Source organism: Podarcis liolepis (assembly GCF_965112155.1).
Source record: "Podarcis liolepis genome assembly, chromosome: 2".
NCBI lineage: Eukaryota > Metazoa > Chordata > Lepidosauria > Squamata > Lacertidae > Podarcis > Podarcis liolepis.
The window spans coordinates 41,168,016-41,195,717 of NC_139555.1; the positions used below are offsets into that span (position 1 = coordinate 41,168,016).

General features: G+C 45.2%; 1 protein-coding gene across 4 annotated transcripts in view; it reads left to right on the forward strand.

Annotated features, from left to right (window-relative positions):
- Positions 1-27,702, forward strand: part of PIK3R5 (phosphoinositide-3-kinase regulatory subunit 5) — a 56,480-nt gene that overhangs the window by 22,433 nt on the left and 6,345 nt on the right. For all 4 annotated transcript variants that reach the window (XM_083487506.1, XM_083487509.1, XM_083487507.1 and 1 more), the window contains exons 2-16: positions 7,618-7,730; positions 11,533-11,633; positions 14,653-14,721; positions 15,593-15,731; positions 19,004-19,073; positions 20,055-20,229; positions 20,721-20,877; positions 21,000-21,083; positions 21,377-22,118; positions 22,760-22,910; positions 23,236-23,361; positions 24,175-24,303; positions 25,292-25,385; positions 26,940-27,016; positions 27,299-27,392. In XM_083487506.1, the coding sequence (XP_083343632.1) occupies positions 7,631-7,730; positions 11,533-11,633; positions 14,653-14,721; positions 15,593-15,731; positions 19,004-19,073; positions 20,055-20,229; positions 20,721-20,877; positions 21,000-21,083; positions 21,377-22,118; positions 22,760-22,910; positions 23,236-23,361; positions 24,175-24,303; positions 25,292-25,385; positions 26,940-27,016; positions 27,299-27,392 (2,308 nt within the window). In that variant the 5' untranslated portion in view covers positions 7,618-7,630. The remainder of the gene's footprint in view (positions 1-7,617; positions 7,731-11,532; positions 11,634-14,652; positions 14,722-15,592; positions 15,732-19,003; positions 19,074-20,054; positions 20,230-20,720; positions 20,878-20,999; positions 21,084-21,376; positions 22,119-22,759; positions 22,911-23,235; positions 23,362-24,174; positions 24,304-25,291; positions 25,386-26,939; positions 27,017-27,298; positions 27,393-27,702) is intronic.

Sequence of the window (27,702 nt, forward strand, 5' to 3'; positions counted from 1 at the left end):
TTCAGCAGGAAGCTGCAGGACATGCATCAACTGGAACCAAAGTAGTACTGTATGTCTGCCCCCAAAACATGCAGGCTGGGAATTGTAGTCTAGCAACATCGGGAAAGCACCACATTGACTATCCCTGCTATATAGAAGCCATTGAGTGTTGTGTAGCTGGAATGTAGCCTACTGTACAAATGCAAGAGTGGCTGTGTTGCTCCTCCCACTTCTTCCTCTGGCCTGAACCACCACTGGCAGGTGGCCCCTGGAAGGGAATGTGTGGTCTGTGATCTGAAAAAAGTTTCTCACCCTGGCATTAGAGACCATACTGTTTGCTTTCATAGAGAAGGATCAACAGTATCTCTTACTTAGTGGGTTTGGCCTTTGCTAATTGTAAGAAGGTAGCACACACTCTTCACACATGTGCACTATTCGCCTGGTTTGTCAAGATTGCAGTTTCCAGATACTTGGTTCTGAACCTTGAGCTAATACTTTTAATCGCCAGTATGGAGTTTTGAAGCCTTGCTGTTCTGTTCTGCTTTACCTTCAGCAGAAGGAATTTATGCGGTGGTGATATTTTCCCTAGCCATGTTCTCCTTCCTGTTGTGTTTCCTCTTTCAATTCACTTAATGACAGTGAACTTTATATGCACACAAAAACATACTCTAGGTAATTAGGAAATAGACTGCATTCATCATGTGCAAGTCTGATGCTGTGGAGTCTAGACTTGGAAAATACTGCTTCCCGATAGCTAAATTTGCAAGAGCAGGGATAAATGGCAAGGCTTTGACTGTGGTTGTTATGGCTTCTTCCAAGTAAATCTCTGACCAGAAGATGGGTTTCCAGTGCTGCAATTTAGAAATAAGCTCAGTCCCTCTACTTTCTTTTCTTTCTTTCTTTACTTAAAAATTATATTTTGTGAGTGAAGTATATTTATTTAATCATCATGGTTTATACAGTGGTACCTCGGGTTACATACGCTTCAGGTTACATACGCTTCAGGTTACAGACTCTGCTAACCCAGAAATAGTGCTTCGGGTTAAGAACTTTGCTTCAGGATAAGAACAGAAATCGTGCTCCGGCGGTGCAGCAGCAGCAGGAGGCCCCCTTAGCTAAAGTGGTGCTTCAGGTTAAGAACAGTTTCAGGTTAAGTACGGACCTCCGGAATGAATTAAGTACTTTACCTGAGGTACCACTGTATTGGGATAACTGACCTTTGGCCCACCAGATATTGTTGCACTACAACGCCCATCATCCCTGATTATTGACCATGCTGTTTGGGATTGATGGAAGCTGGTTAGTCACACCTAGTTTATAGGGAGTGCGTAGTTCAAAGATAAGAGGAGAATTAAGACTTCTGTTGTCAGTTTTTTTATAGGAGGCCTATCCCTTTAAGAATCCCTGTGTTATCCAGCAGACTAACTATTCCATTTCAGAATGGCAGGCCTATCATGTCATAATAATGTTACTTAATGAAAAATCAGCATCAATGTAGTGGCCCCCAGGAGTCTTCTTTGTGTAGGCCAATGGCCTATTCACCATAAGCAATGGTGATGCTTTCTTGGGTTGAATGCCAAAGCTGCTCATTTCTGCCCCCCCCCCCATCCTCCAGTACATGCTTTGGCTGTACTTTGAGTGCGGTTCATAAAACATGGTTGTCCGTGAGCCAGTCCTGCTTTAGGGAAGAATGTTAATCAGTTGACGCATTTACTGGTTGTTAATGTGACTTTAGACTTGTGAACTTACTTTATCATAAACCTCTTGAGTGTGCATACTCTGCAAAAAAATGGAAATATTAAAAGAACAGCTAGTCTAGGGGAGTTCTGTATGCATGTGACTGTGGTAAGCAAATGTCAATCTACATACAAAGGTGTGTTTATGTTGTCCCTGGAAAAGGCTTAGATTTTTTCGGGGTCAAATCTGCTAGGGAAAAGAAAATCATCAATTGTTGAACAGTAGCCAAGAATACTTGTTGGCCCTCATTATTCAGGAGTTTCTGCATGAGTGGGATCACAAAGAGCTAAACCTTGGGTAATCTCTTTCTTTAGCTCTTCAGGCTAGTCATGTTTAGCGTCTTACATTTTTGGGATTGAGCATAATCTCCCACCGACTGAACGACTCTGGGAATGAGTCCACTGCTGTTACTTGACTACCCACACCTAGCTCATTGCACACCAGTGGCTGAAAAAGAGGTGGGTTTGAGTAGAGAGGGAACCTGGACGCCTCTAGAATGTCAGTATTGAGTTGTGGGAGCAATTCAAGCACATATCAGGAAATTAGAGTTTATGCATTAAAAAAACACAGTTCAATAATAAAAAGTAAATAGCAAGGAAAAGTGTTTTTTTTTTAAGAACATGTAGAAGTGATTTCAGTGTGAAAGAAAATTAAAATTGTCGCTGGCATCCAACTACCTTGAGAGAGACTGGAATGTGCCTCCAGGGAAGGAGAATCACAGCGCCTGCTGTGGCTGCAGAGACTGGTAACTCATAACTGCAGCCTCCTGCATTGTTTTGCTGTGTTAGCAGCTCTGAAGTGAACTCTCCAGGGTGCAAGCCTGGACAGTGTGTATGGAGGCCCTGGGCTGTGTGAACAAATTATAAAGAGGTGTTTCATTTGTGATTCCTAAATTCAATGAACAGGACCCACCTTTCAATAAATTTGCTTGGTAATGGCATTATATTGCATATAATTGCAATATAGTGGGTTTATGCAATTTGAAGAGGATTAAAGCATTCTGTTGCCCCAGCACAAAGAAAGAAACAGATATTTTGCAGCTGGGAAAGTAATGGTGAAATGCACTGGAAAGTATGGAATGAACAAATGGTTAACATGAAGACACAAGCAAATAACGATGAATGCAGCTTGAATGCTCATTGTCGTATAATATCCCTACAAACTAATGGGAAAGAATGTTTAAAAAGACTGGATACAATGTAACATCTGTACAAGCAGATCAGGATGACTTTATTATTATTATTAATCGGCTTCCACACATGTGTCTTAGAGTGATGTACAGGATAAAATAAAAACAGCTTTTAAAAGCAGCACAAAAATATAACAAAAGTGTTTTAAAAACAATGCAAAGTAGACACTTGTAGCAGAGACTTATTCATAAAGCTGGGAAAGCTGTAAAGATCATCTGGAGGAATCCTTGCTTATCTTTTGGTTCAGGAAAGCTTGCTTGTCTGGACATTGTTCTTCCTTGCCCAGAACCAAGCAACTGTTTAAAAACTTGAATCAGGCATAACATTCCCTTGGGTTTCTAGGGACACTTGTATGATAGCAGACACCACTGTAATATAAGGCATCATTCTGTTCTCTACCAGCCTTTTGGTGACTTTTGAACCCTTTTGATTTAGCTGATTTCAGAAAGTTGAAACCCACCCTATGTTGTACCGTTTTGGTTTCCTTGTTTTGTTTTGTTATCATCAGCGTGTATAAGTGAATTGTAGATAGGGCCTTTATCAGCAAGATTCTGCTCTGCAACAGTTCTGCAGGAGTACCCATTTTTCACTTGTCATGCTGCCAATGTTCCTTCTTCTCGCCATCCATTAGGCATTCAATGTAAGAACTACTTGAAATGTAAATGTAAATGCAAAAAAAAATTAAATTGAAACTGAAAACCAACAAAACACAATCTTTTCTAAATACAAGTAATTTCTAACATAAAATATAACTCATTTCTATTATTATAAGGTGATAGATAATATTCCTCACACATGTGGTTTTCTTTTCTTTTAAAAAACCAAAACCAAAAGAAATAAATAAATAAAGTCAAATATTAACTTAGGTGAAAGCAGCAAATCCTTTTATATTCAGAAAACAAGATCCCTTTGTTATGAATCCTACCATTGACATTTTTCTTTCTTTCTTTCTGATATAATGCATTAATTCCATTGTAAGCAAAAGTTCCCATGTCTTTTGTGTCACTTTTTGAAGGCATAACTTCTAATCACCATATTTTGGCATATAAGGTTCTTGTTGTTTTAACTATGTACAAGGCTATATTCCTGATGAATTAAGCTACCCATGTAGTTTAACCCAGGCAGACATATGGGCCAGGATAGATCTTGTCTAATAACAACTATTAAAGGATAATTCCCCCACCTGCTTTTGCTAATTGACATTCACACCATATATGACACAACTTTCCCTTTTTTTACCCTTGCCATCTCCAGGAGGTGGGTGGGTAAGACAGATAAAAATAAATCTTATTCCTCCTCCCGCTTAATGCTTTTTTGCACATTTCATTGCCCAGCAGGGTATTCTGTTTGAGGTGGTACTCAGTGTGAACTATCTGACTGTTTCATACATGGAAATATTTACTTGATGGAATAATGAAAGCATATGTGTGAACCTACCCTTGAGGCTACTTCCTATACAGAAGACACTTTAGTGGCTTCTCCCTCCCTTTATATTCCTGAACTTATATTCACTGGTGGCACTGGTGTTGTGGAATGCTGTCCCTGCTGAAATAAGAGGGGCCCTATCAGTATTGGCATTCCGCTGGCTCCTGTAGGCACCACCTGTTTAGGCAAGCATTCCCCTGAACTGAACTTCCCCTGTAACTGGTTTTTGCCCCAATAGAATTGTTGTGTGTTTTAGTTATGTATTGATTGCATAGTTGTAAGCTGCTTATTTTGGCCCAGTAGTAATAATAACAACAACAATTTTATTGTTTATTATCATTATTTATTAAATTTATATACCACCCTTCATCCAAAGATCAGTAGCCCAAAATAATTTAAACAAAAGCAACCCTCCCAACACACACACAAAACGCGCGCGCGCACACACACACACACACACACTTACTTAAAAGGCTGTAGAATATTAATTAGCCAAAGGCCTGGTTGAAGAGGAACATTTTCGCCTGGCAGCTAAAGATGTATAGTGAACGTGCCAGACAAACCTCCCTGGGGAGAGCATTCCACAAACAGGGAGTCACTGCCAAAAAGGCCCATTCTCAGTGTTGCCACTTTCTGGACCTCTCTACTACCAGTTTATGCCTTTCCCCTCTACATAAATCTCCCTTTGGTTTGAACAACTTGCAGCAAAAAAAACACCCTAGTTAGTTCTTTTTACTCCAGCAGCTTTTTTCAAAAGCTTTAAAAAGATATAATACAGAGGTGAGAAATATCTAAGGGGTTCCATCGCTGGATCTCTTTAACTAAGGGATGCATAAGCTTGTCTTGGTTTTGCTTGTGACTCTTCCTATCTCTATAGGGCTATAAAGAAAGGGACTGAGTGGTGACAGTTGCTTTCAACTTAGCAACAACATGAACTCTGGCCAATTGCCCTTGATGAATAATTAGTAACCCCTGAATGGTGCTGGGAGTAACTAGCTGGGAATATATATGCTGCCAAATTCTGCATTGGCTGGAATTTGGCAGCAGAATTGAGTTCCTGCCAATTTTGAGTCCTAGAATGAACCAGGCACTTGCTGGAGTCTATAGCACTTTATACCCCAGCTCTAAATGGCTTCTTTGATGTTGCAGGTTGTACCTGGAGATGTGATGAATAGGTTTCAGTGCTATGTAGTATGGATCGCATTACTGAAGTGGGGTGTTTGTAGATTTTTGACAATGTTCCATGCTGCTCCAGTACTCTTTGAAATGAGGAGACTACAGAGCGGTTATTTCTCCAGGCACAACTATCCACTTCAGGTATAAATAAGGCCTTTCTGAGTCTTCTCTGGATAGATATGAGAAGTGGGCGGGTGGAAATGGAAACCACCGCACTTAGGTGATGTATGAACTATACTCAGAGGCGGAGCTAGCTGCTCCAGCACCCGGAGCGGCGCACAGGCTGTGCACCCAGGGACGGGGCTAGCATCCCAGGGGGGCGCTGCCTGCGGCGAGCAACCCAGGGGACAGGACAGCAATGTCACCCCCCCTCAGGGATGACACCTGGGGTGGACCGCACCCACCGCACCCCCTTCCTCCGCCAGTGACTATACTTAGTCACCCACTGATAATTTGTCACATTCCTATTTTTTGGCCTGAAATGATGGCAATGACAAGTATGACTAATGCTAGCCGGTGTGGTGCAAAATGCCTTCCCCCCCAGGAAGCCACGTGCCAAATGCTTCTATACTTGTTCAACATGATACCCAAGCCAGGCATGATTCTGTTTGTAGTGGAAGATGACACAGAGGTTCAGTGCAGATCTTGCAGGTTCATTGTGCACCAAACCTTCAGATATGGCGTTAACAGCCTTTGGCAATCTGTGTGTAGTGCGTATATTGTTGATTCAATTAAAAGCAAAGAGTAACATAAGATCTGAAGGGGGAAAGAACAATGCAGGGCCTTGTCTTTTTCTTTTACAAAAATCTGTAGAACAGAGCAGTAAAATAGCAGAAGTGGGATTGGGAGGAGGGAATTGGCAGCAAAAAAGCTACATGCAGACTAATTATAAGTAAGGCATAGCTTTGTGAGCATGGCCATGACTTTAATATAATTATATAGTTTTATATAGAAATCTAAGCCGTTTCCTGATTTGTAAAGGCAGGAGTCTCTGGTGGCATCGTGTTAGGAAACGATGACGGGAACAGAATCTCCATCCTGTGGTTTTTGCACATTACGGGAATGTCCTGTCCTATCTCTGCTGTCAGTTCTCGATTGCACAACCCAGGGTTTTGAGAGAGACCAAATTTGCTATGAGGACTGGTCAGACTTCCTGCCAGTGCGTGACCAATTGGGGAAGGAAAGCCTTCTGCTGATCACACTTTGTGGTGTCCCATAAGGAACTGACATAAGAGAAGACTATTTCCAGGCCACTTTCAGGGTGTGAATCATGCCCCTTGTTCAATCACCACTTTCCTTGACATTTGCATGAAAATGTGATTAAGATGTTGAGAGAACGTGGGGATGCATATATCCTTTTCTAGTTCTTCTATCCTGAGCTCCTTTGGGTACACAATCTCTTCTGTACTGGTGCTATCTTAGAGTGGTAAACTTGCCCATAGAAGGATGGTCTTATGTTGTGTGTGTATGGAGACCTTTAAGCCACCTGGGCATGTTGGCTGCTTGTCCTAGATGCACCTCTCCTGTGGAAGTACTCTTTGTCTAACTTGCACAAGTTATTGGTAACCCTTTGATGCAGCGATTCCTGTCAAAATGCAAGGAAACTGACTCTTCAAAGGTCACTTCAAAGATTCTTGTAGCCCTGAAATTCTGATTGCATGAGTTCTAGCTGCTCAATTGGCCATTCTGTTTGGTGTTGATGGGAGTTGTAGTCCAACAACATCTGGAGGAACGCAGGTTCCCCAATCCTGGTATAAAAAATGGATGTGTATGAACAGGAGCAACGTCATGGTGGAACACAGCTCAGCTGTGGGTCCTTTACTCTCTTTTATCTTGATGCCTTTTGAACGTATAGGAAGTGCAGAGTTGTAGATTTTCATTTACCCTCTTGTTGCAAAGCTTTCCTGTTGGGTTATGTGAGGAGTCAAAATGAAGGCAACTGTTTCCCTTTTTTTGGCATCTCAAAATCCTACATGATCATGAGCAGAAGAAGATTGGGAAGCAGACTAGACACCAACTGGAAAAATTGGAGTAAACTAAAAACTGGGTTTGATGTATGTTTACCACTTGTGTGTGGCTAACTCTGACTTACTTCTTTTTATATCTACAGGAGATGAATTAAAATGCAGCACACGACGTGCACAGAGGACAGGATCCACCATGCACTGGAGAGGTGCCTTCATGGCCTCAGCAGAAGCACTTTCTCTGCTAGCACTTGGACTGGTAAGTGACTAACCCCATCACCATACCAGGATGATTTTTCTTTCCTCTTCAGTTTGTTATTCAAATATATTTGGAGGCTTTCCCCCACTCTTTAGTGATTCTTATTGCAATAGCAATGTTTGCTCATGTGTGGTCAAACTATTAACCAATGAAAAGGGAAGCAATTCATCATTTAAACAACGAACTGACGTTAATCCTCCTTCTTACCCAAACTCTCTTGATTTTTCCTCCTCCTAGTGAAAGAGCTTGAAAGCCTAACCAACCCCCTGCTAGTAAAAAATGTCTCATTGATAGTTTGGGGAATAAGATGAACATCACAGATGTTCCCAAATATTCTAGTATCAGTAGAACAGTGGCCACATTAGCACACTACACTAAGGCAAACCATGGTTTAGTGCAAATGCAGTAGCTCCCAAGGAAGAATTTGCAGCTGCTCTGCTCCTCCCTGGGCTTTTTAGGTCAGCGCAGTGCAGCAGCTACATCAAGGTTTGACCTCGAATGCTGTGTGTCTCCTCCTTAACCATGGCCTTAAACTATAGGAGATTGTGGTAGAGGTGGAGAGACCTTAACCACAATGCTGGGTTTGGAAGACGTGCTAAGCCTAACCTTGGTTTTGTTGCTTTCCTCCGTTGACCTAAAAAGCATGGGAAGAGGAGCCAAATGAGCGCATGTTGATCTCCGGAAGCCAGTATTCTCATGTGGTCTTGCTAAGCTATGCTCTAACTTACTGTGGTGTGGAAACCAGGCCATTGCGCTGAGCTCTTGCCCCACATGATGGAACACGTTTTCAGAAGCACCAGGGCTATCACAAGAACCAGTTCCAAAGGGCAGCAGAGGAAGATGCTGCTTCGGAGTGGAAGCTTGCGAAGTTGCTTCAAAAGAAGTCTGAAGCTGACTGGGGCTATGCAGCCATGTTGCCAATTTACTGATCCTACAGCCTCAATTTTTAGTTTTCAACATGGCTTTTATGGGTGGGGGGGGGGAGTTGAGCCTCAATATTCTTGATTTTTGCTCCAACCTCTTTCTTACAACAGAGTGGAGGGCAGGAAGATATTTGGCAACATTTACACCATGCAATGGGGGACGCGGGTGGCGCTGTGGGTTAAACCACAGAGCCTAGGACTTGCCAATCAGAAGGTTGGCGGTTCAAATCCCCATGACGGGGTGAGCTCCCGTTGCTCGGTCCTCGCTCCTGCCAACCTAGCAGTTCAAAAGCACATCAAAGTGCAAGTAGATAAATAGGTACCGCTCCGGCCGGAAGGTAAACTGTGTTTCTGTGTGCTGCTTTGGCCACATGACCCGGGAGCTGTACGCCGGCTCCCTCGGCCAATAAAGCGAGATGAGCGCCGCAACCCCAGAGTCTGCCACGACTGGACCTAACGGTCAGGGGTCCCTTTCCCTTTCCCTTTACTTTACACCATGCAACACTTGAAAGTGCTGCGATACCACTTGATGCAATGGAAAGCAGCTTTATAGGTTCACATTTTTATATTGGCCTGCTCCAGGGTTTGGTGGGCATGGGGCATGTGCAGCTCACACGTGGAGCCATGGTGGTTACAGCATCTCAGTAATGTTTCACAGCAATTGCTGGTTGCAAGCCATGAGCTGCCCTTGCCTTTCAGAGAACTGAGAAAGGAAATGCTAACCATCAGTGCCACCCTACGCAGGCAGCACTTGCTGGAGAAGGCAAGCAGTCCTCAGAAGAGAACTCACTGTTTCTGTTCCAAGAAAAACATCTCTTGAAGCTCATCTTAAGCTGCCAGCCGCAAATGTGGGTGCTGCTGCCACCCAACTTTTTTTTAGCTGTGCTGCTGCAGTGTGTTGCCATCTGGATACAGCCTTGCAGTGTCAATTTCCTCTATTGCTGATCTAGCACTATTTTGCTAAACCAGAGGGGGAGGACCAAGGTACCAGAAGTTAAGGAAGAGACAGCAAGGAGCGTAGCCAGCTGCTCTGGAATTTGCCTTCCATGCTGACCCTGCTATGATGATGATGAATTACAATAATAATTGAATTAATAATAATAATATAATAATTTTTTATTTGTACCCCGCCCATCTGGCTGGGTTTCCCCAGCCACTCTGGGCAGCTTCCACAAAAACAAAAAATACACTAAGATGTCACACATTAAAAACTTCCCTGAACAGGGTTGCCTTAAGATGTCTTCTGAATGTCAGGTAGTTGTTTATCTCTTTGACATCTGATGGGAGGGCGTTGCACAGGGCAGGCACCACTACCGAGAAGGCCCTCTGCCTGGTTCCCTGTAGCTTTGCTTCTCGCAATGAGGGAACCGCCAGAAGGCCCTCGGCGCTGGACCTCAGCGTCCGGGCAGAATGATGGGGGTGGAGACGCTCCTTCAGGTATACTGGGCCGAGGCCGTTTAGGGCTTTAAAGGTCTACACCAACACTTTGAATTGTGCTCGGAAACGTAATACCCTGCCTTTCCCCCCTAAGGAGCAAACAGAGCAGCAAACAGATAAACAATGTACAAACAAAAACAAAGCAAAAACAGATTGAAACATTCTAAAAACAATTATAATTTAAAACATCTAAACACAAGTACAAGTTACAACATTCTAAAAGCAATTACAAGTAACAGCTGCGTCCTTCCAATTATCTTGATGTTGCCAAGTTGCTAAGCCCTTATCTACCATTTAGATTCTTATTCTCTAATACTTAAATCCCCCCCAATAGCTCAAGGTGGGACACATGCTTCTCTCTCCACCTCCTCCATTTTATCCCTACAACAACCCTGTGAGGTTGATTTAAACTGAGAGACTGTGACTGGCCCAAGGCTACCCAGCTAGCTTCATGTTTGAGTGGGGATTTGAACCTGGGTCTCCCCAGTCCTAACCACATTAACCTGTATGCCACAGTGGTGCCCATCCCTGTGTGGTTTGCACACACTGCATCAGTTTGTGTGTCTCTTTCTCGCTTTGAATCCTTCCATGTAGGACCAGCAGTTTAACTGCAAACATACAAAAGAGATGCAAAACTTTGCCACAGATCCTGTAGCAGGAAGAAGATGGGGAGTAGTATTGTCTATGGGCTGCAATGGCTCTTTGCTTTTACTGCTTCACCTCAGGGACTCAATGAATTATGTATATTATGGATTGCTTATATTATTTGGACATGTTGCCATAGGAAACTTTGAGGCAGCTCTACCCTAAGAGTTAGTGCACATGATTTGTTGGAAATGTTGCAGGCTAATGAATTAACCACAACTGGAAATACTTGGTGTAGGTCAAAAATACATTGTTTCCCTAATGCTGTATTCCAGGTTGTTCTTATCCCTAATAGGGTGGTAAATACATTTTCTCTCTTGAAGAACTGGATCCAGATACAGATAGGTAGCCGTGTTGGTCTGCCATAGTCAAAATAAAAAAAATCCTTCCAGTAGCACCTTAAAGACCAACTAAGTTAGTTCTTGGTATGAGCTTTCGTGTGCATGCACACTTCTTCAGATACAGATGTGTATCTGAAGAAGTGTCCATGCACACGAAAGCTCATACCAAGAACTAACTTAGTTGGTCTTTAAGGTGCTACTGGAAGGAATTTTTTTATTTGGATCCAGATAGTAGGTGACTACTGAGAAAGAAAGCTCATGCACTGTATCTTTTTTTTAAAATTACTCCACACACATCTTGTATCTTTCATTATGGTCCATGAAGCTCTTCCATTTTGCCTATATCCCATCTAGCTCAAAATTTCAATGAACATCTGTCTTCTGCAATTAGGACACTGAGTGCTCTGGAATTCGTTCCATGCTCAGAACGTGACCTGTTTCTTCATTTTTTGGCAGCTGGGCTTTGTCTGAATTGTTGGAGTCTCCAGGAGTTGGTCAGTCGTGATGCAGGGAACTACCTCATCCTTCTGGAGAAAATCTTGCAAAAGACCCAAGAGGTAAATCAAAGAGGGCAAGAGGAAAGAATATTTGTACGAAGGGAGTTCTTGCTCAGTCTGATGTGCGCGCTCTCTCTCTAAGAATCTGGAATACCTCTAGCACAAATAAGAATGAAAAGTGGCTGGTTGCTTTGTGCATCAGCCCAGCTTGCAGCTGATTTCAGTTTGCCTTTGACCAAGTTCTGTGCTCTGCATGGTGTTTCAACATGTTAAAACAATTTAAGGCAAGAGAGTAGATGCACACAATACCTTGGAATGGGAGTACTTCTTTCCAAAATGGCATCAACATGTCCTGGAGGAAGTCGCTAGTTTTTGTGGCCATTTGTAACTCATTGCTCTGTATGTTGGAAACAGAATCTGGTGTTTAGGTCAGTTTGTCACTCACAGAGTTGCTCCCCCCCCCCTTTTGCACCCTGGGAACCCACACATAAGTGGATATGTCCCACTTTTTAAATGTTTAGTATTTTACAGGTAATAATAAACCAAGCAGTAATCTCACCCCTATCCAACCAACCTGCCCCTGTACTTGATGTTGGTTGAATCCCTTTTTTAGAGTGAGGTATCCGTATAGTTAAAGCTATGGTTTTCCCAGTAGTGATGTATGGAAGTGAGAGCTGGACCATAAAGAAGGCTGATCGCCGAAGAATTGATGCTTTTGAATTATGGTGCTGGAGGAGACTCTTGAGAGTCCCATGGACTGCAAGAAGATCAAACGCATCCATTCTTAAGGAAATCAGCCCTGAGTGCTCACTGGAAGGACAGATCCTGAAGCTGAGACTCCAATACTTTGGCCACCTCATGAGAAGAGAAGACTCCCTGGAAAAGACCCTGATGTTGGGAAAGATGGAGAGCACAAGGAGAAGGGAACGACAGAGGACAAGATGGTGGGACAGTGTTCTTGAAGCTACCAGCATGAGTTTGACCAAAACTGCAGGAGGCAGTGGAAGACAGGAGTGCCTGGCGTGCTCTGGTCCATGGGGTCACGAAGAGTTGAACACAACTAAATGACTAAACAACACTCTGGCCTCAGGAGCAGTCTCTGGGAACTTTTAAAGGACAGCAGTTTGCCAGTTACTTTGTTTTGCACATTGCTGCAAGGAGTGGGCACAAGACACCATTTGTATTACTTCTCCCCGCTGCCTCCCCACCCTGCAGCAGAATGTCTTGAGCCGGTGTTGACTTTGCTGTTTATGTGGCAATGCAGATACTGTGCATGGGATCCTATGGGATTCAGGGTCCTTGAGCATCATGGGTTGACTTGAGCCCAGCTCCGCTCTCTGTTATGCTGGATCTGGAGGTTTGAATTTCGCTGCTGGGAAAAAGAGGACAATGAATGAGTTAGAACACCTGGGTCAGCAACTGTCAGAGTCAAGTGGAGATTTCCTACTTCCTGCTTTGTCCAACACCTCCCCATTAGGGAGCAATTGTCTCTCACATGGCAGAATGTTGGGAGCTGCTTGGCAGGCTGAGCTCCCTGCCTCCATTGTTTCCCAGCTATTGTGATGGCAGGCCAGTGGGGAATTGAGGAAGGGAGACCCCAGCTTGTGGCATGCAAAAGGCTTTCCAGGACTCTTGTTTGCAGCAGGGTCACAGCAAGGTTGCTGCCCAGGGAATGAATGTAGCAGGTTTTCCTGTGAACCCGTTCGTTAGAAGCTGTTTCCCCCCGCCCTTTCTTTTTAAATTGTTGTCAGACAGTATAACTTCCTGGCGGGTTTAATGGAGGCCCTGCCCTGGCTATTCTGAGGAATTTTTGGCCTAAAAATAGACTTGTGGCTCAACATGCACAAATCTGCAGCAGGTGAGAGCCTGCAAGAAGAAAATGTACTGCACTTAGAGGTACTATGTGCCACAGCATTATTATAGGGCCTTGCAAGAGCAGAAAGGGCCATAGAGGGGTTGTTCCCCTCTTCATGGAGCTAACCACCTCTCTTCCTTCTCTAGGAGATACTTCAGTTATAAAAAATATAAAATAGTAATAATTAATAAAATGATAGTGATATAAATAATATTAGTAATGAGGAGGATGCACCTAAGTTGTTCTGTTCACAGACCAAGGTCCCCTTGTGCAATCGGACTTTCCCTCTCCGCCCCCCCCCCCGGTGCCCCTCTGCACCCACTAAATCTGCTCTAGAGAGTTGGGGAAACCCCAGAACAAATTTAGGAGGCTGCTATGCCATAGTGCCATAGCACTATGCCCCACTTAGCCCTACGCTGAGTTCCACATAATAAAAAACACACCACAAATTAGTATGATTAGTAGTAGAGTAGTATTCAGAGTCCTACATTTTAAAGCGGATGATTCTCTCTACTGGCTGAGCAGTGGCTTACGTAAGAAAACCACAGCATAAGAAATTTGACCTGGAGATCTTGATATCAATTTACCTGTGCTAGGGTGATACTGAGACCCTGTCACACAGCTTCTGTTGTATTCTGTTGTGCAACTTGCAGCCTTTGCAGCTGTTCTGACTAAAGATGCAAATATACCATGTTTGGTTGCTGAAATGCTGCTTGGTTTCTCTTCTTGATAAAGAGGAACTGTGTGAGAACTTCCCCCTCTTCTCTCTCTCTCTCTCTCTCTCTCTCTCTCTCTCTCTCTCTCTCAGCTTACCCAATGATATTCTACCACTGGATCAAAAAAAAATCATATTGTTAGGAATGTTTACTAAGGTGTGCCAGGCACACCTTCTATATACAAAAAGGGAAATACAGAAAAAAATTGTTTAGAGTGGCTAGGAAATCATGACACTCTTCTGAAATGTGAGGGCCATTTGGAGAAGGTGATTGAAGAACCCAAGAATGATGTGACTGGGCTCAGAGTCACCATGGAGGAGTGACTTGCCACTGCAACAAGTAACACCTGGAGAGTAGATTTTACCTAGAGAGAAGCAAATAGCAATCTTGTCAAGTCACACATCAATTCTCCTCCAAAGCTTCCAGGTGATCGGTTTGGGTAGCATTTCTTTGAGTAGTTTTACCAGAATCTCACTTCCCTCTTGTGCTTTCTTTTCTTCCTCTGCAGGTCCAAGAGAAATGCAACTATGATCTCTTTGCTCCACTGGCTCTGCTCTTCAGCTCAGCTGTTATGTGTGTAAGTTGTCCCAGCATGGCTGGTACGAATAGCCGAAGGCATTGGCTCTGTGGCTGTTAAAGTTGATGAGAAAACCTTTTGTTTTTGTTTAAAAATTTATATCTAGCTTTTCACCATGTAGGACTCGAAAGAGCTCACAGAAATTCATACATACAAAATTAAAACATAGATTAAACTTTGAGTTTCCCTACTGACTCAGGTCAACCTCTGTATTCCTGATTTTTAGGAGAACCATTGCTAGTTGGGATATTTTTATCAAGCTAAATACTGAGTGCTGGTTTACACATGCATGCTCATTGTGTGCTGACTTGTAACACTGACTGATCGGTTTGATCACCACCAAAGAGCTTCTGTCTCACCTGATGTCAATTTTTGGTACTCTTCAACAGAGGAAGTTCTAACTGTTGACTGCAAACTGAGTGCTGCAAGGATCCATTGATGAATTCTATATGTGTGTGAACCCCCCCCCCCCCAAAAAAAAAAACTATTTATTTGTTCCGTTTCATTATATGACTAACAGCAAAGTCAAATTACACTTTGGGTTTCACCCTGATGCTTTGCTTTCCTCTTTGTTGGTGGTGTGTGCACATCTTTTGGGGCTATCACTCAAAGCATTCAGCACTGTTGCTCAGCAAGGGAAACTTGAACTTAAGCCCATGTAGCATCAGCCCGTCTTCTTTTTCTCCAATGGCTTCCTTGGCGGGGGGGGGGGGGATTTTGCTGAAGGAACTTGATCACAGCGCTGGCAGCTGAAGCTGGCAGTGGGAAATGTGCATGGTTAAAGTTGCTGAATTCCTAAATCTGGAAGAAGATAAGGAGATGCTGGCCTCCACTTCTTGGTCTATTTATGCCACTGCTGTTTTCTTTATAGACACCACACTTTCCTTCAGAGTCAGATTTCCTTCTGAGAGCCATGAGGACGTACCGTGACTTCCTCACCTGGCCTGTGCCATACTGCAATATCTGCCAGGAGCTCCTGACCTTCATCAGCAATGAACTCAAAGCCCCAGGTAGGGATCCAGATTGTCTGCTCCCAGCAGGGTTCCTTCAGCCCTTTGTGGTGCTGACTCTTCCTTCTTGGGGGGGGGGGTGCTTGGTGTTGATGAATAACTGAGAAACCTAAAGTTGCACCAGTACATTTATGGGCCATATAGGCATTGAAGCTAACACTGTGCTATGAACTGGAGTGGGCTGCATACATCATGGCAAGGGTTATTGCCAACAATGCAATTATAGTCAAGACAGTGATCCTGATAGTTGATTTTTAAAACACTCGTAGACATATGTGTTCATGTAGAGGCACTCTCTACAGCAAGCACAACATTTTTGGAGGGTGTTTCATGCACATGCCTATATGAGTGTGGTGGCTTCATCCCACACCATAAGCCTGCTGGCATGCTGCATGGTGTGCAAATGGTGCCAGCACATAGGGTAAAAGCATTAAGGCTGTATCCTGATGAAAGAAGCTTACTCAGTGCTTGCATATCAACAGTATTGGTTCTGAAACAAGATGTATTATAGACCATATTGGATGGATTATTTACACAAGGCCCATCAAATAATGGTTAATAGAATCATAGAATTGTAGAGCTGGAAGAGACCCCAGGGGTCATCTAGTTCAACTCCCTGCAATACAGGAATTTCAGCATCCAAGGCAGACTTGTTTAGTAATTTACCGTATTTTTCGCCCTATAGGACGCACTTTTCCCCCTCCAAAAATGAAGGGGAGATGTGTGTGCGTCCTATGGGGCAAATACAGGCTTTTGCTGAAGCCTGGTGAGCGATAGGGGTCGGTGCGCACCGACCCCTCTCCCTCTCCAGGCTTCAGAAAGCTCTGCGCAGCCTTAGGGAGCCCGGCTTCTCGCCGGGCTCCCAAAGGTTGCGCAGAGCTGCCTGCGCTCCCGGGCTCGGTGCAGCTCCGTGCAACCCCCAGGAGCGATGCCAAAGCTGCGCACAGCTTCGGCATCGCTCTGGCTCCCGTTCTGGGGGCTGGGGTCGGGGGATGCTCGGGCTTCCCCCGCCCCCAGCCCCGCACCTGGGTGTGGGGGGGAAATAATTTTTTTCCCTTTATCCCCCCCCCCAAAAAAATCCAGGGGCGTCCTATGGGCCGGTGCGTCCTATAGGGCGAAAAATATGGTATATTACTTTCAGAGAAGAAAGCACTTTAACCCACCGAGAGAAATCCAGGTGGGCTGATGGACTGTCCACATCTGAAATAAAGCCCCAGCACACAAAAGTATGTGCTACTATAAATCTCTTAATCTGGAAGGTGCCACTCTTCTTTTAGCATTTTATATCAGGGGTGGGGAATGTTTTTCTGCCCAAGGGCAAAATTCCCTAAATGGCAACCTCCCAAGGGCCACATACCAGTGCTGGTAAAAGTAGGCAGGGCCAGAGGTGAAAAGAAAGAAGAAACGAAGTGTGATACAAGGGATGCAGTGTCAACCTTTGGACAATAGGCTACATTTCAGCCATGCAGTATCTCAGTTCGAGGACACATTCCAGCAAGGGTAGTATCTTCCTGTAGGGATTAAGAATGGGAGTACAGTGGTTTGTCTAAGGTTCCCCCTTCTGAAGTAGGATTTGAACCAGAGGCTGGAGAGCTCCTTTCAGTACTCTGACCTTTTATAAGCCCATGGTTTCCACCCAAGGATAGAACGTTTCTTGTGCAAAGTCATTTGCCTGACACAATGGATGTGGTTGCACTCCATTGCTCTCCTACCCTCCAGCTTCACTTGAAAGGGGATGAATGGCTCATCGAAATGCTCCAGTAACAACAGAGAATCCATTCAGGTAGACTTGGACTTTGAATGGGTAACTGTGTCAGATAATTTCCATATGATACACTGGGACCTCTGGTCTCTGCTCGTGAACTATGGTGCAGCCTCTGCTTAATGAGCTTAGACTCTGCTCCCGTTGATTACCAGCACTCATAAGGGTTCTTAAAGTTTATGCAGTGGAAGCTTCTTAATTAGGCCATGCTGGCAGCCAGCCTTCTGTTACTCCTCATTAAGCAGTTTCCCCAATTAAATGGAGAGGCTTTCTTAGAAAGTGCCTGGGTGCCCAGCATTGTGTTTCAACCTGCAACAGATTCAGTGTCAGATCTACCTTGGAAGAGCCTATTAATGCCATTAGAGGTGAAATACAGGGTGTCTCTTTTTCATTTCCTCATTAAGGCTGCCAATTCCTTGCTTCTGCTATAAGACTTTCAGTAAATCATCACAGTTTAAATTGAACTATTGGAGTTCTTAGGAAAGCTGAAGTTTGAGAGAGTTCAGTATGCTTATTCATTATGCTGTGCCTCCAATCGTTAATCTGATTTATCTGTCAAATGCCCGAGGGTGCAAATATCCAGGGGCCCAGTAGCTACTGGTGCCTTAAAAAACATGTGCCTCATCCACACCATGGATTTAAAGCACATGGTTTCCTTCCAAAGAAACCCTGGTGTTTGTTAAGGGTGTTGGGAATTGTAGCTCTGTGAGGTGTAAACCCCAGAGACACCATGCACTTCAAATGTATGTTGCCAGTGTGAAATGGGCCTAGTTACTACCTTATTGCTTTCTTGCAAACCATGTGACCACACGCAATAGAGAGTTTTTGAGTGGGTAAGTAAGAATTGCTCTGTGGGGTGCATGTCCTTCAGCTGGACTGTTTCAAGGGCGGAGAAGCTGCACTGGAAATGGGTAGAATATTTGTGAAACATGGAAGAACTGTTGGAGTAGTGGACATCGCGTAGGTAGCACTTTCTCAATGTGCAATGGCTAGAGACAGAATTCCGCAGTGGTGAATTATTGAAAGGAAGCAGTAGCTGAACATTCTTAAACAGGGGAATGCAAAATTTTCCAATTCCATTGGTGGGCTGACTCGAAGCTATCTTTCTCCAAGGCCGAGAAATTTGGAAAGCTGCTGTAAGCTTTTTGCTCACCTTGCATGGTGGATCCTTCAGTCCAACAGATTTGCTGAGAGGCAATTGGCCTGATGGGTTGTTTCACTGCTGCAAGCAAATTGTATATGCTTTCTTTCTTTCTTCTGCATAGCTCTACACATTTGGGGAAACCAATGTTGGTAAAAAAAACACTGTGTGTCAAACTGTTTGGGAGTTAGACCCTATCCAAGAAGATAATGGCGAAGAGTGGTATTCAACCTGAATTCCTTCTTCCATTCACCCCTGCCCCCGTGGGGTTCACCTGTCTCTTCCACCTGAGCCCACCGGTTCTGTGAGGTCTCAGTGAGAAGTGGATGCCACCGCTGTGTTTTAACAACCTTCCCTTTCTTTTAACAGGGATTTCATTTCAAAGGCTGGTTAGGGCAGAGCAGGGTCTGTCTGCAAAGAGCTGTGAGAGTTCCATTGTGTAAGTATCATGCAGGAATCATGACTGCTTTCTGTGGGTTAGGAAAGGGAAGGAGCTTTTTGGGATATTGTCCTCCTTTAAATTTCCCAGGGCCTCCTGTTGCTCAGGGCTTGGCTTGTACCAGGGCTCAGCCCCAGCATTTATTTTAGGTAACAGAGGAAATTCCTGGACTATATGAAGGAAGGATAAATGAAATAGTCCCCTGAGTATGCAGAGTGAGTTTCCATCACTACTGAGTAGCTGTGAAACCCCCCAGACAAAAAGATATGGCTCTCAGACCAGTGGTGGTAGGGTGACTGTAGGCAGGCTTGAGACCTGACAGATCGTAGGTCCCAACTGCACTAGCAGAATCCTGCAACTTAAACAGCCATGGCTTCCCCTAAAGAATCATGGGAATTTTGGTTTGTTGTTAGCAGGTCTCTGTTCCCCTCAAATAGGTACAGTTTGGGAAAGGAATGCGGATGGTGGGATCATAATGGATATGTACAGGATCAGCCCAGACTCTGAAGTGACCTGTGTCTGATCCTAAATTGACGTGTGTCTGCTGAGGTGCAGACAAGTCTATAACTGCCCCTTTTCAGTCCACCACCCCATCAGAGATGATATAGTTATGGTTATCAGTTGTTCATGGATAGGGAGGGCTAGTTGTAGATTATGATTATTTCTCTGCAGTCTTATAACTGCTAGCTATCTCAACAATGCCAGGCTATGTTTTCTAAGCATGCTGGTTCATAGAAGGGGAGTGGGTGTAGAAAAACAGAAAAACTGTGCCATCTGCTGGTGCTTTGATGTGAATTAATTGAAGTATGGAGCCTCTGCATTTTTTCTCCTGCCCTCCAATAGCTCATAGATTATGAAAGTCATCTGTGGCCCCAGGCACAGATAAAAGTTGAGTCTCTCCATTTCTGAGTTGGGCTGTTAACAGCTTGCCGTCCTATTGCCTCTTCTCTCTTACCTATTCCCCACCCCCCACCCCCACAGAACAGTCCTGTTGCTGAACCCTTCAGAGGTTGATGGGGAGTTTCTCTCGGTCGCTGAAAAGTTGAGCACGGCAGAGCACTCCCAGCACACGGTACTGGTGACACTCCTGGAGCACATCTACCAAGCTAACTTTGGGACCAAATGTGACCTGCCAAGACTACGTGAAGTTCTCAAGGTAGGGAAAGTTGTATGGCCTGGGGCCTTGGATGCATAGCTCTGTGGAATGATTACTGAGCGATCCTTAAGTTCCAGGAGTTTTCAGTCTTGAAGAAGCAGACGTTTTGATGGCAAATAAATCAAAACTGGCATAGCTAAGAAAGTGGCTTGGGTCAAAGGGTGAGAGAAGGAAGGATACTGAATAACTTGCCTCGCATTGTTTGCAGGTTGACTATTTAGTTCAGGAAGTAGATTGGTTTTACCCTAAAAACCACAGCAATTTTTTTTCTGTGTGTGTGTGTCCTTGCAGCACTGCAGGATATTTACTTAAACTTAAATCCTCCTGCCTAAACTGTGTGATCCTGTTCCTTGCTCAGAAAGGGCAGCACAGCCCATGCATCATGGTTAAACTCTGTCCTCCCATCCTCCCACCTGTTGTATATTGTGTAGTGTGTGAAATGGATGCTAAGATACCAGATAGATCTTCTGCTGACTGTTCTCTCTCTCCAGCTGAAACCTTTAGAAAAGCTCATGGAGATATTTGCCAGCACCACAGAAGCTCAGGAGCTGGCAGCTGCCACCAGCAATGACCTTTCCATGGCTAAGGAGCAGCTGGAATCTGCTTTGCTGGAGATTGCAAAGGCAACCGGTCTGCCTGAAATCACAGGTGGGAAATTATTAGGGCAGTTTTTCCTTGGGGTGTGGTTGGGCATGTTTGGATGTGGTCAGCTCCATACCATCCTGAAGGAGCATGTTGCGCTCCTAACCTCTGGTTGCTTGTCTCTTTAGGGGAAGTCCAGCCTTGTAAACTCCACCTGATCCCCATTCCTGTTGCTCGGTGTTACACCTACAGATGGGATAAGGATAACTTTGGTAAGCTTTGAAACATGTAAGCAAGTTTGGCTTGATTCCAGGAGATGTTCCTTGGCCCCATCATGGCTTCCCATTCACAGTTGTGTATGTTTCTTTTTCCCAAGCGGTGATAATCCTGGCAACATCAGCTGTGCTCTAGTTGAACCCTTGTACCCTACTACATCTCTAAATCTAAAGGCTGATCTTTCAGTGGGTGCTACTAGAGCAGAGCGTATAAAAGCAATCTCAAGTTTAAAACTGTATACATTTTCTCCTTTTCTATTCCTAATTTTGCACCTCTGTCCCTTTTGCAGACATCTTGAATGAGGTACTAGACAAAGAGGGGCACTTCCCAAAGCCTGTGGTTTTGGAAGATGAGGAGGAGGAGGAGGAGGAAGAAGCTGATGGCTACTGTCCAGAAAGAACTTCCCTGTTGACTTCCCTGGCTGCTGTCTCCAAGGAATCTGTGTATTCCGTATTGTCGGAAGTCAGTCCCCATGACTTGCAGGCACCAGTCCTCTCCACCCTTTCCAAAGACTCTGAGCTCTTGTTGGCCTCTAAAAACTCCTTGAAGACTTTTGTCTCCAGCCTGAAGGACTACACGGACAGCGGTTATGTGGAGGACAGTGACGAGAGCTCCCTTGAGCCGATGGGTCGCCTGGATCCAAAGGAGGAGAAGGCATCTCCCAGACACCGGTATCGCCTGAGCAACAGGATAATCAAGCTGTTCAAGAGCAAGAGCCAGCTCATCCTGGGCAGGGAATTGCGGGATGTTTCTGAGGTGGCGTCGCTCTCACTGCCGCTGCGCCGAGCCGAGAGCCTCTATAACCCCGTGGTCAAAGAGCGCATCCCCACACGCTCACGGCGTGCACACTCTCTGCCGCAGCATGCACTGAGCGCCACCCTTTTCCAGACCCGTGTGCCGCAGAATGCCTGTGTCCAGCGCAGGCCCTTCCTGAGCTGCGACGAGGACACCAAGGTCTCGACGCTGCGGGTGGTCGTGTTTGGCTCTGACCGCATCTCTGGGAAAGTGGCCCGGGCTTACAGCAATCTTAAGTGAGTGGCAGAACAGCCTCCTGGCTGCTGGTGATCTCCTCTACTTGCTGAGTCCCTGTTAAGGGATCAGCAGGCAGACACGGGAGGGATTTCCTCTTAACATCCCGCTTACCTACCTTTGGCCCAAGGGGGTGGGTGATAAGGTCCCCTCTGGAGTTTCACATCACACCATCAATTCATATCCTATCTTACCCTTTCATGCCACCAATATGCCATGAAAATGGTCTCTGAAATGGGTTCTGAGCTCTGCAGTATGCCTAACTACTACAGTACTGTACCCTTCTTTTATACCTTTTGATGGATGCTAGCAGACTGTAGCACAGGGGTGGGGAACTGGGTCTGTCTGGATCCATATCCCCTCCCCACGGGCTGAGTTTGATAGGTAGTCATGACCACCCATGTTTCAATCAGCTGAACTTGCAATGAAGTCAGTGAACCAGTTTTGCCTGCTGGGTTTCAGATCAAACCATGTGTTCAAAGGCACAGCATTCTGTAAGCCCTGGTGACCAGGCGTAGGGCAGGTGGGTGTGACTTGGACAAATAGGGAGGCTTGTTGGGATTAGTTAGGGCTGTGGACTGAAGACTGTAGCAAGGTGGTCTCCATCTCACTGTTTTCCATGTGTCCTATTCATTCGCTGCAGATCTCAGGAAAGCAGCTGCCCCTGGTTAACTCGGTACTTCAAACTGCAGTTTTACTATGTCCCCGTGAAGAGGAGTGGCTCTACCTCATCTGCACTGACCTACCCTCCTCCTTCTCCAGGAGATCCACATTCTCGTTCCTGTGGATCAATGGTATGCATTTGGGGAATGGCAGGCTTCCAGGGGGCATGTTCCATTATACCAGGACACACAATATCTTCACTTTTAGCTCTTACTGGTGCTTGTTGCGTGCCTTCTTTTGGAAAGAACCTTCTTGCATTATCTGAGATAGTGGGGATAGCCTGGCTTATGTGCCTCCACCCTAGGAATCAAGAACCTTTCACAGCAGGAATTTCAACCTTGATCTCTTTGGATGTTGGGAGCAATTTGGGCATCCTCTTGCTACGATTCTGGTAAGACCTGGCCATCGATAGCAGCAAGCTAGCTAATGGGCTATGCTTCTTTCTTTGATTTTCAGGATCCTAGTTTGGCAGGGTTGGAGAGCAGCACAAACGATATCTCGGTCTACATTGGTATGCTGGATCCATGGTACGAGCGCAATGTTCTTGGGCTAATGAACCTTCCCACAAATGTTCTATGCCAGGTAGGTCCTGAACTCTAAACTGCTTATACTCTAAAACAGCAGTGCTCTCTTTTTGTAAGATCCAGGCCACGTGGTGTAGCAGTGTCCTATGAGCTTACACTCAGTCATCTCCCCCATCCTTGCAGCTTAGGTGCTGGTCAGTGTGGGTCTAGGGCCATGCTCAAGGCTACAGATTGCCATCACCGCTGCCATCTCCTCAGCTATCCCAACTAGCTGCCCACTCACTGATGTTGCCATCACCACCCACCAACTCACCAGCTATTGCTATTGGTGCTGGGTTCCTATGGGACTGTATAGAGCACTCTCCCCATGTACATGTATCTGCCTGAAGAAGGAGTCCTTCTTCAAAGCAAAGCACTGAAGAGAAGGCAGCTGCTGAGAATGCTTATGCTATTCTCATTTTTTCTGCAGTGGTTGGTGATTCTGTTTTTAAACAGAATTGTTGTGACCGAGCGGTGCACATTTTCAGGCAAATAGCCACGGGGTGCTCAAATGTTGACTCCTCTCTTGCTCTTGGAGGATGCCAGAGCTCAGTGGTAGAACACCTGCTTTGCATGCAGAAAGTCATGGCTTCAGTCCTCAGCAAGTCCCAGGGAGAGATGTCTGTCTGAAACCCTGGAAAACCAGTGCCAGTGAGTTTAGACAATGCTGAGCTAGAGAGACCAATGGTCTGACTTGGGATAAGGAAGTTGCTTATGTTGCTGAAGAAAGAGTTACTAGAGTAGGTGCTGCAGTTGAATCACCAGGGCATCCTTGGCCTAGACCTGTGTGTGTGTGAATGAGGGGTTTGTTCACTTTTTGCTCTTTCCATAGCAATCTGCCAAACCTGAGGGTGAGCCCCTAGAAGATACAGCAGAGCAGCTCCCCATCCTTGCTGACATGATCCTTTATTACTGTCGTTTTGCTACCCGCCCAGTGTTGCTGCAGGTCTATCAGGTAGAGGTGAGTTTGGTCCTAAAGCCCCATGGGATTGGCGAAGCAGCTAAAGACTCACTTCATATTTGCTGGAGAGATGAGAAGCAATTGCATGTCCCCTGCCTTGTGTTTGGCCAGGCTGGGCTTCCATGATCTATGCCATTGGTTTCACTCTGTAACAGTCACATTTGTCAAATACAGATAACTTGCAATGTGGTGGCCACTATCAGTTCACACACACACACACACACACACACACACACACACACGTACTCCTGTCTACTAAAAATGTTGTGTGTGCCTTAATGACAGGGAAATTGGAAGCCCCTCCATAGGAAATTGATATGGGTCCCATAAGAGAACAATTGTCTGCTCTTGGAGAGGACCCAGATGTATGGTTGTCAGGCTCATGTGATCTTTAGGCAAATCACAGCTCATTTCCAATCCAGGACTGGAAACCCAGTTCAAACTGAGGCTTCCAGTTCTAGTTTAAGGCAAGCAATGGTTTGTCATAATCTTATTTTACCCAGTTCAGACAAGATAACAAACTCTGGTTTACCGTGAAATGAGAAATGAAAAAGTGTGTGGACATAAGTGTCTGATACTCTTTGTAAGTGTCTGATGACTGAGCCACAATCTTAATGAAGTCACTGTGTAAATACGACCCAACTGCCTGACTGCCTTGTGGCTCCTCTTGAAGCCAACTCTGTGTGGCCTCCACACACACACACTGATGCTGGCTTCCTTCCTCCAGGCCTATTTGATATGCCGCAAAGAGTGACTTCCTCAGCAGCATATAACTCTGGGTCCTTGTGTTCTTCTTTTCAGTGATGCCTTTGAAAGGACCTGGTCTGTGTTTAAAAAGTTGTGTATTGGTACTCTGTTCATTAGAATCCCATTTTTTGCCCCTAAGCTACTGGGTTGTTTTTAGAAAATGTTTGACCTAAAGAAGGGCTGAGCTGAATAGGGTGTCTCAGAAATGCTGGATTGACCTCTTCCTTCCTCAATTCCACAGCTCACCTTCATTGGAGGACAGACGAAGACAGAGATCTTCATCCACTCCCTAGAGCTGGGCCACTCAGCAGCCACACGGGCCATCAAAGCCTCAGGTATGCATCTGATCAATGTTGAAAGCAGGTTCTCTGTGACATCATTTTGTGCTGTTTAGTCTGCAAGAAACTAACACAGCTATTCCCCTGGAAAGTGAAGGGGAGAACAGAGTTGGGCGGGAGGAAACCAAATTCCTAACCCATAGAAAAAGCAGCAAATTGAGAATTTGGACTGCATGATGATCTGCTGGGATGGGTATTCTCCTATTAATACACTGCTAGGATTAGGCACCTTTGAGACTCTTGGTGAATACAGACATAACACTGTAGTAGTAGTAGTAGTAGTAGTAGTAGTAGTAGTAGTAGTGGAGGAGGAGGAGGAGGAGGAGGAGGAGGAGTTTGGACTTGGTATCCCGCCTTTCACTCCCTTTAAGGAGTCTCAAAGCGGCTAACAAACTCCTTTCCCTTCCTCCCCCACAATAAACACTCTGTGAGGTAAGTGGGGCTGAGAGACTTCAGAGAAGTGTGACTAGCCCAAGGTCACCCAGCAGCTGCATGTGGAGGAGCGGGGAAGCAAACCCGGTTCACCAGATTACGAGTCCACCATTCTTAACCATTACACAAGAGGACCTTTTGCAGTTGTACTGACAGACATGCATGCTACTGGGAACTCCGAACGCTGGACTTGCCTCTCCTCCTCTGCTTGAGGCCTGTTGCCTGTACTGGACTCATCTGTCTATCTGGTAGCCTCTGCTGCCATCTCCTGCTGGGGAAAGTTAACAAAGCTGTGGACAGCAGCAGAAACGAGAGGATCACCCGCTCCTTCTCCTCCCCCTCTGCAACATGCAACAGAGTGGAGAGCCTGGTTTTCTTTATATCTTCACAGGATGGGGTGTGTTCTTTTCCTCTCTCAGACACCTATGTAGAGTAGGTTGATCAGTCCTGCAAAGTTACTTCCAGCTGAACTGGGGAATGTGGCAGCAGAGTATGGGGTGGTGAGCCTAGGACATGCAGCCTGCCTCAAGAGGCAATGCTGATGACTGGGGCAGCTTTTCAGTTTTTTTATTTGCACATCAGTTTGTTCTGTTGAGAAGCCTTCCATGTTCTGCTGCTGAAGAACTTGCTCTTATGTTGTGCCTGTCTTCCCCTTTGCTCTTGAGTATAATGTCCTGGGATACATTACAAGAGACTCTGCACTACATAGCCCTTGTCTGTAACAAAACACAGTGGTGCCTTGCAAGACGAAATTAATTCGTTCCGCGAGTTTTTTCGTCTTGCGATTTTTTCGTCTTGCGAAGCACGGTTTCGGAAAAGTTTTGGAAAAGCTTCAAAAATCACCAAAGTCTTCAAAAACCTCAAAAAAGGCTACCACACCACGTGCTATGAGTTGTTCCTCGAAGTCAAGTCGCAACTGTATTAACGGTTTTAAGAAAAAGGAAACAAACTTGCAAGACATTTCCGTCTTGCGAAGCAAGCCCATAGGGAAATTCGTCTTGCGAAGCAACTCAAAAAACCAAAAACCCTTTCGTCTTGTGAGTTTTCCGTCTTGCGAGGCATTCGTCTTGCGAGGTACCACTGTACTACCTCCTCTCTTTCCCCCTTTTTTTGGTGCAGGTCCAGGTTGCAAGCGGCTGGGCATAGATGGAGACAGAGAAGCAATTCCACTAACACTACAGATCGCCTACAGCAAGGTAATTCAGAGGTAGCGGCTGCTGCTTGCTCCTATTGCTGATGTTTGCCTCTAATATTCAAGCCTAGGCCTTTAGCTGGGCTGGAAAGGAGAGGACCAGCTGCAGAGAGGCAAAATGCAGGGAATGAAGAGGCCACATGTGAGCGAAAGACTTGCACTCTGGAAGCACTTTTGGAGAATATTTTAATTAGATGGGGCTGGGGCTTTGAGCATCAGTTGCCCCCCCTTTCTTGCATGCTTCCACAGACTAGAGAATAACTGGGGTGCTGTGTGATCCCTCCAGAGAGCAGTCAGTGGACGGAGCCGCTGGAATGACATTCAGAAAGTCTGCACGACCATCAATCTCAGCAAGACCTGTAAGAAACAAGAAGAGATTGGTGAGTCTTTATGCTAGGGTGAACATGACTTTTTGCTACCTTCTCCCAGCACTTAGGTGGAGAATGGGCCAGGTGATTTGGAGAAGCCCTGTGCAACAGATGCAGCTCCTGATGTAGATGAGCATGCTCTTCTCAGTGTGTGTGTGTGTGTGTGTGTGTGTGTGTGTGTGTAAGCTGTTTTGTCACGTTTGTGTATTTATCTATAAATATATATATGCTGTCGTCTTGTTCTGATGGTTCCTTGTTTTGCTGAAGCATATTGAAGGGAAGCTGCTGACATGCACATTTGGAATGGAGTTATGCCAGTTCT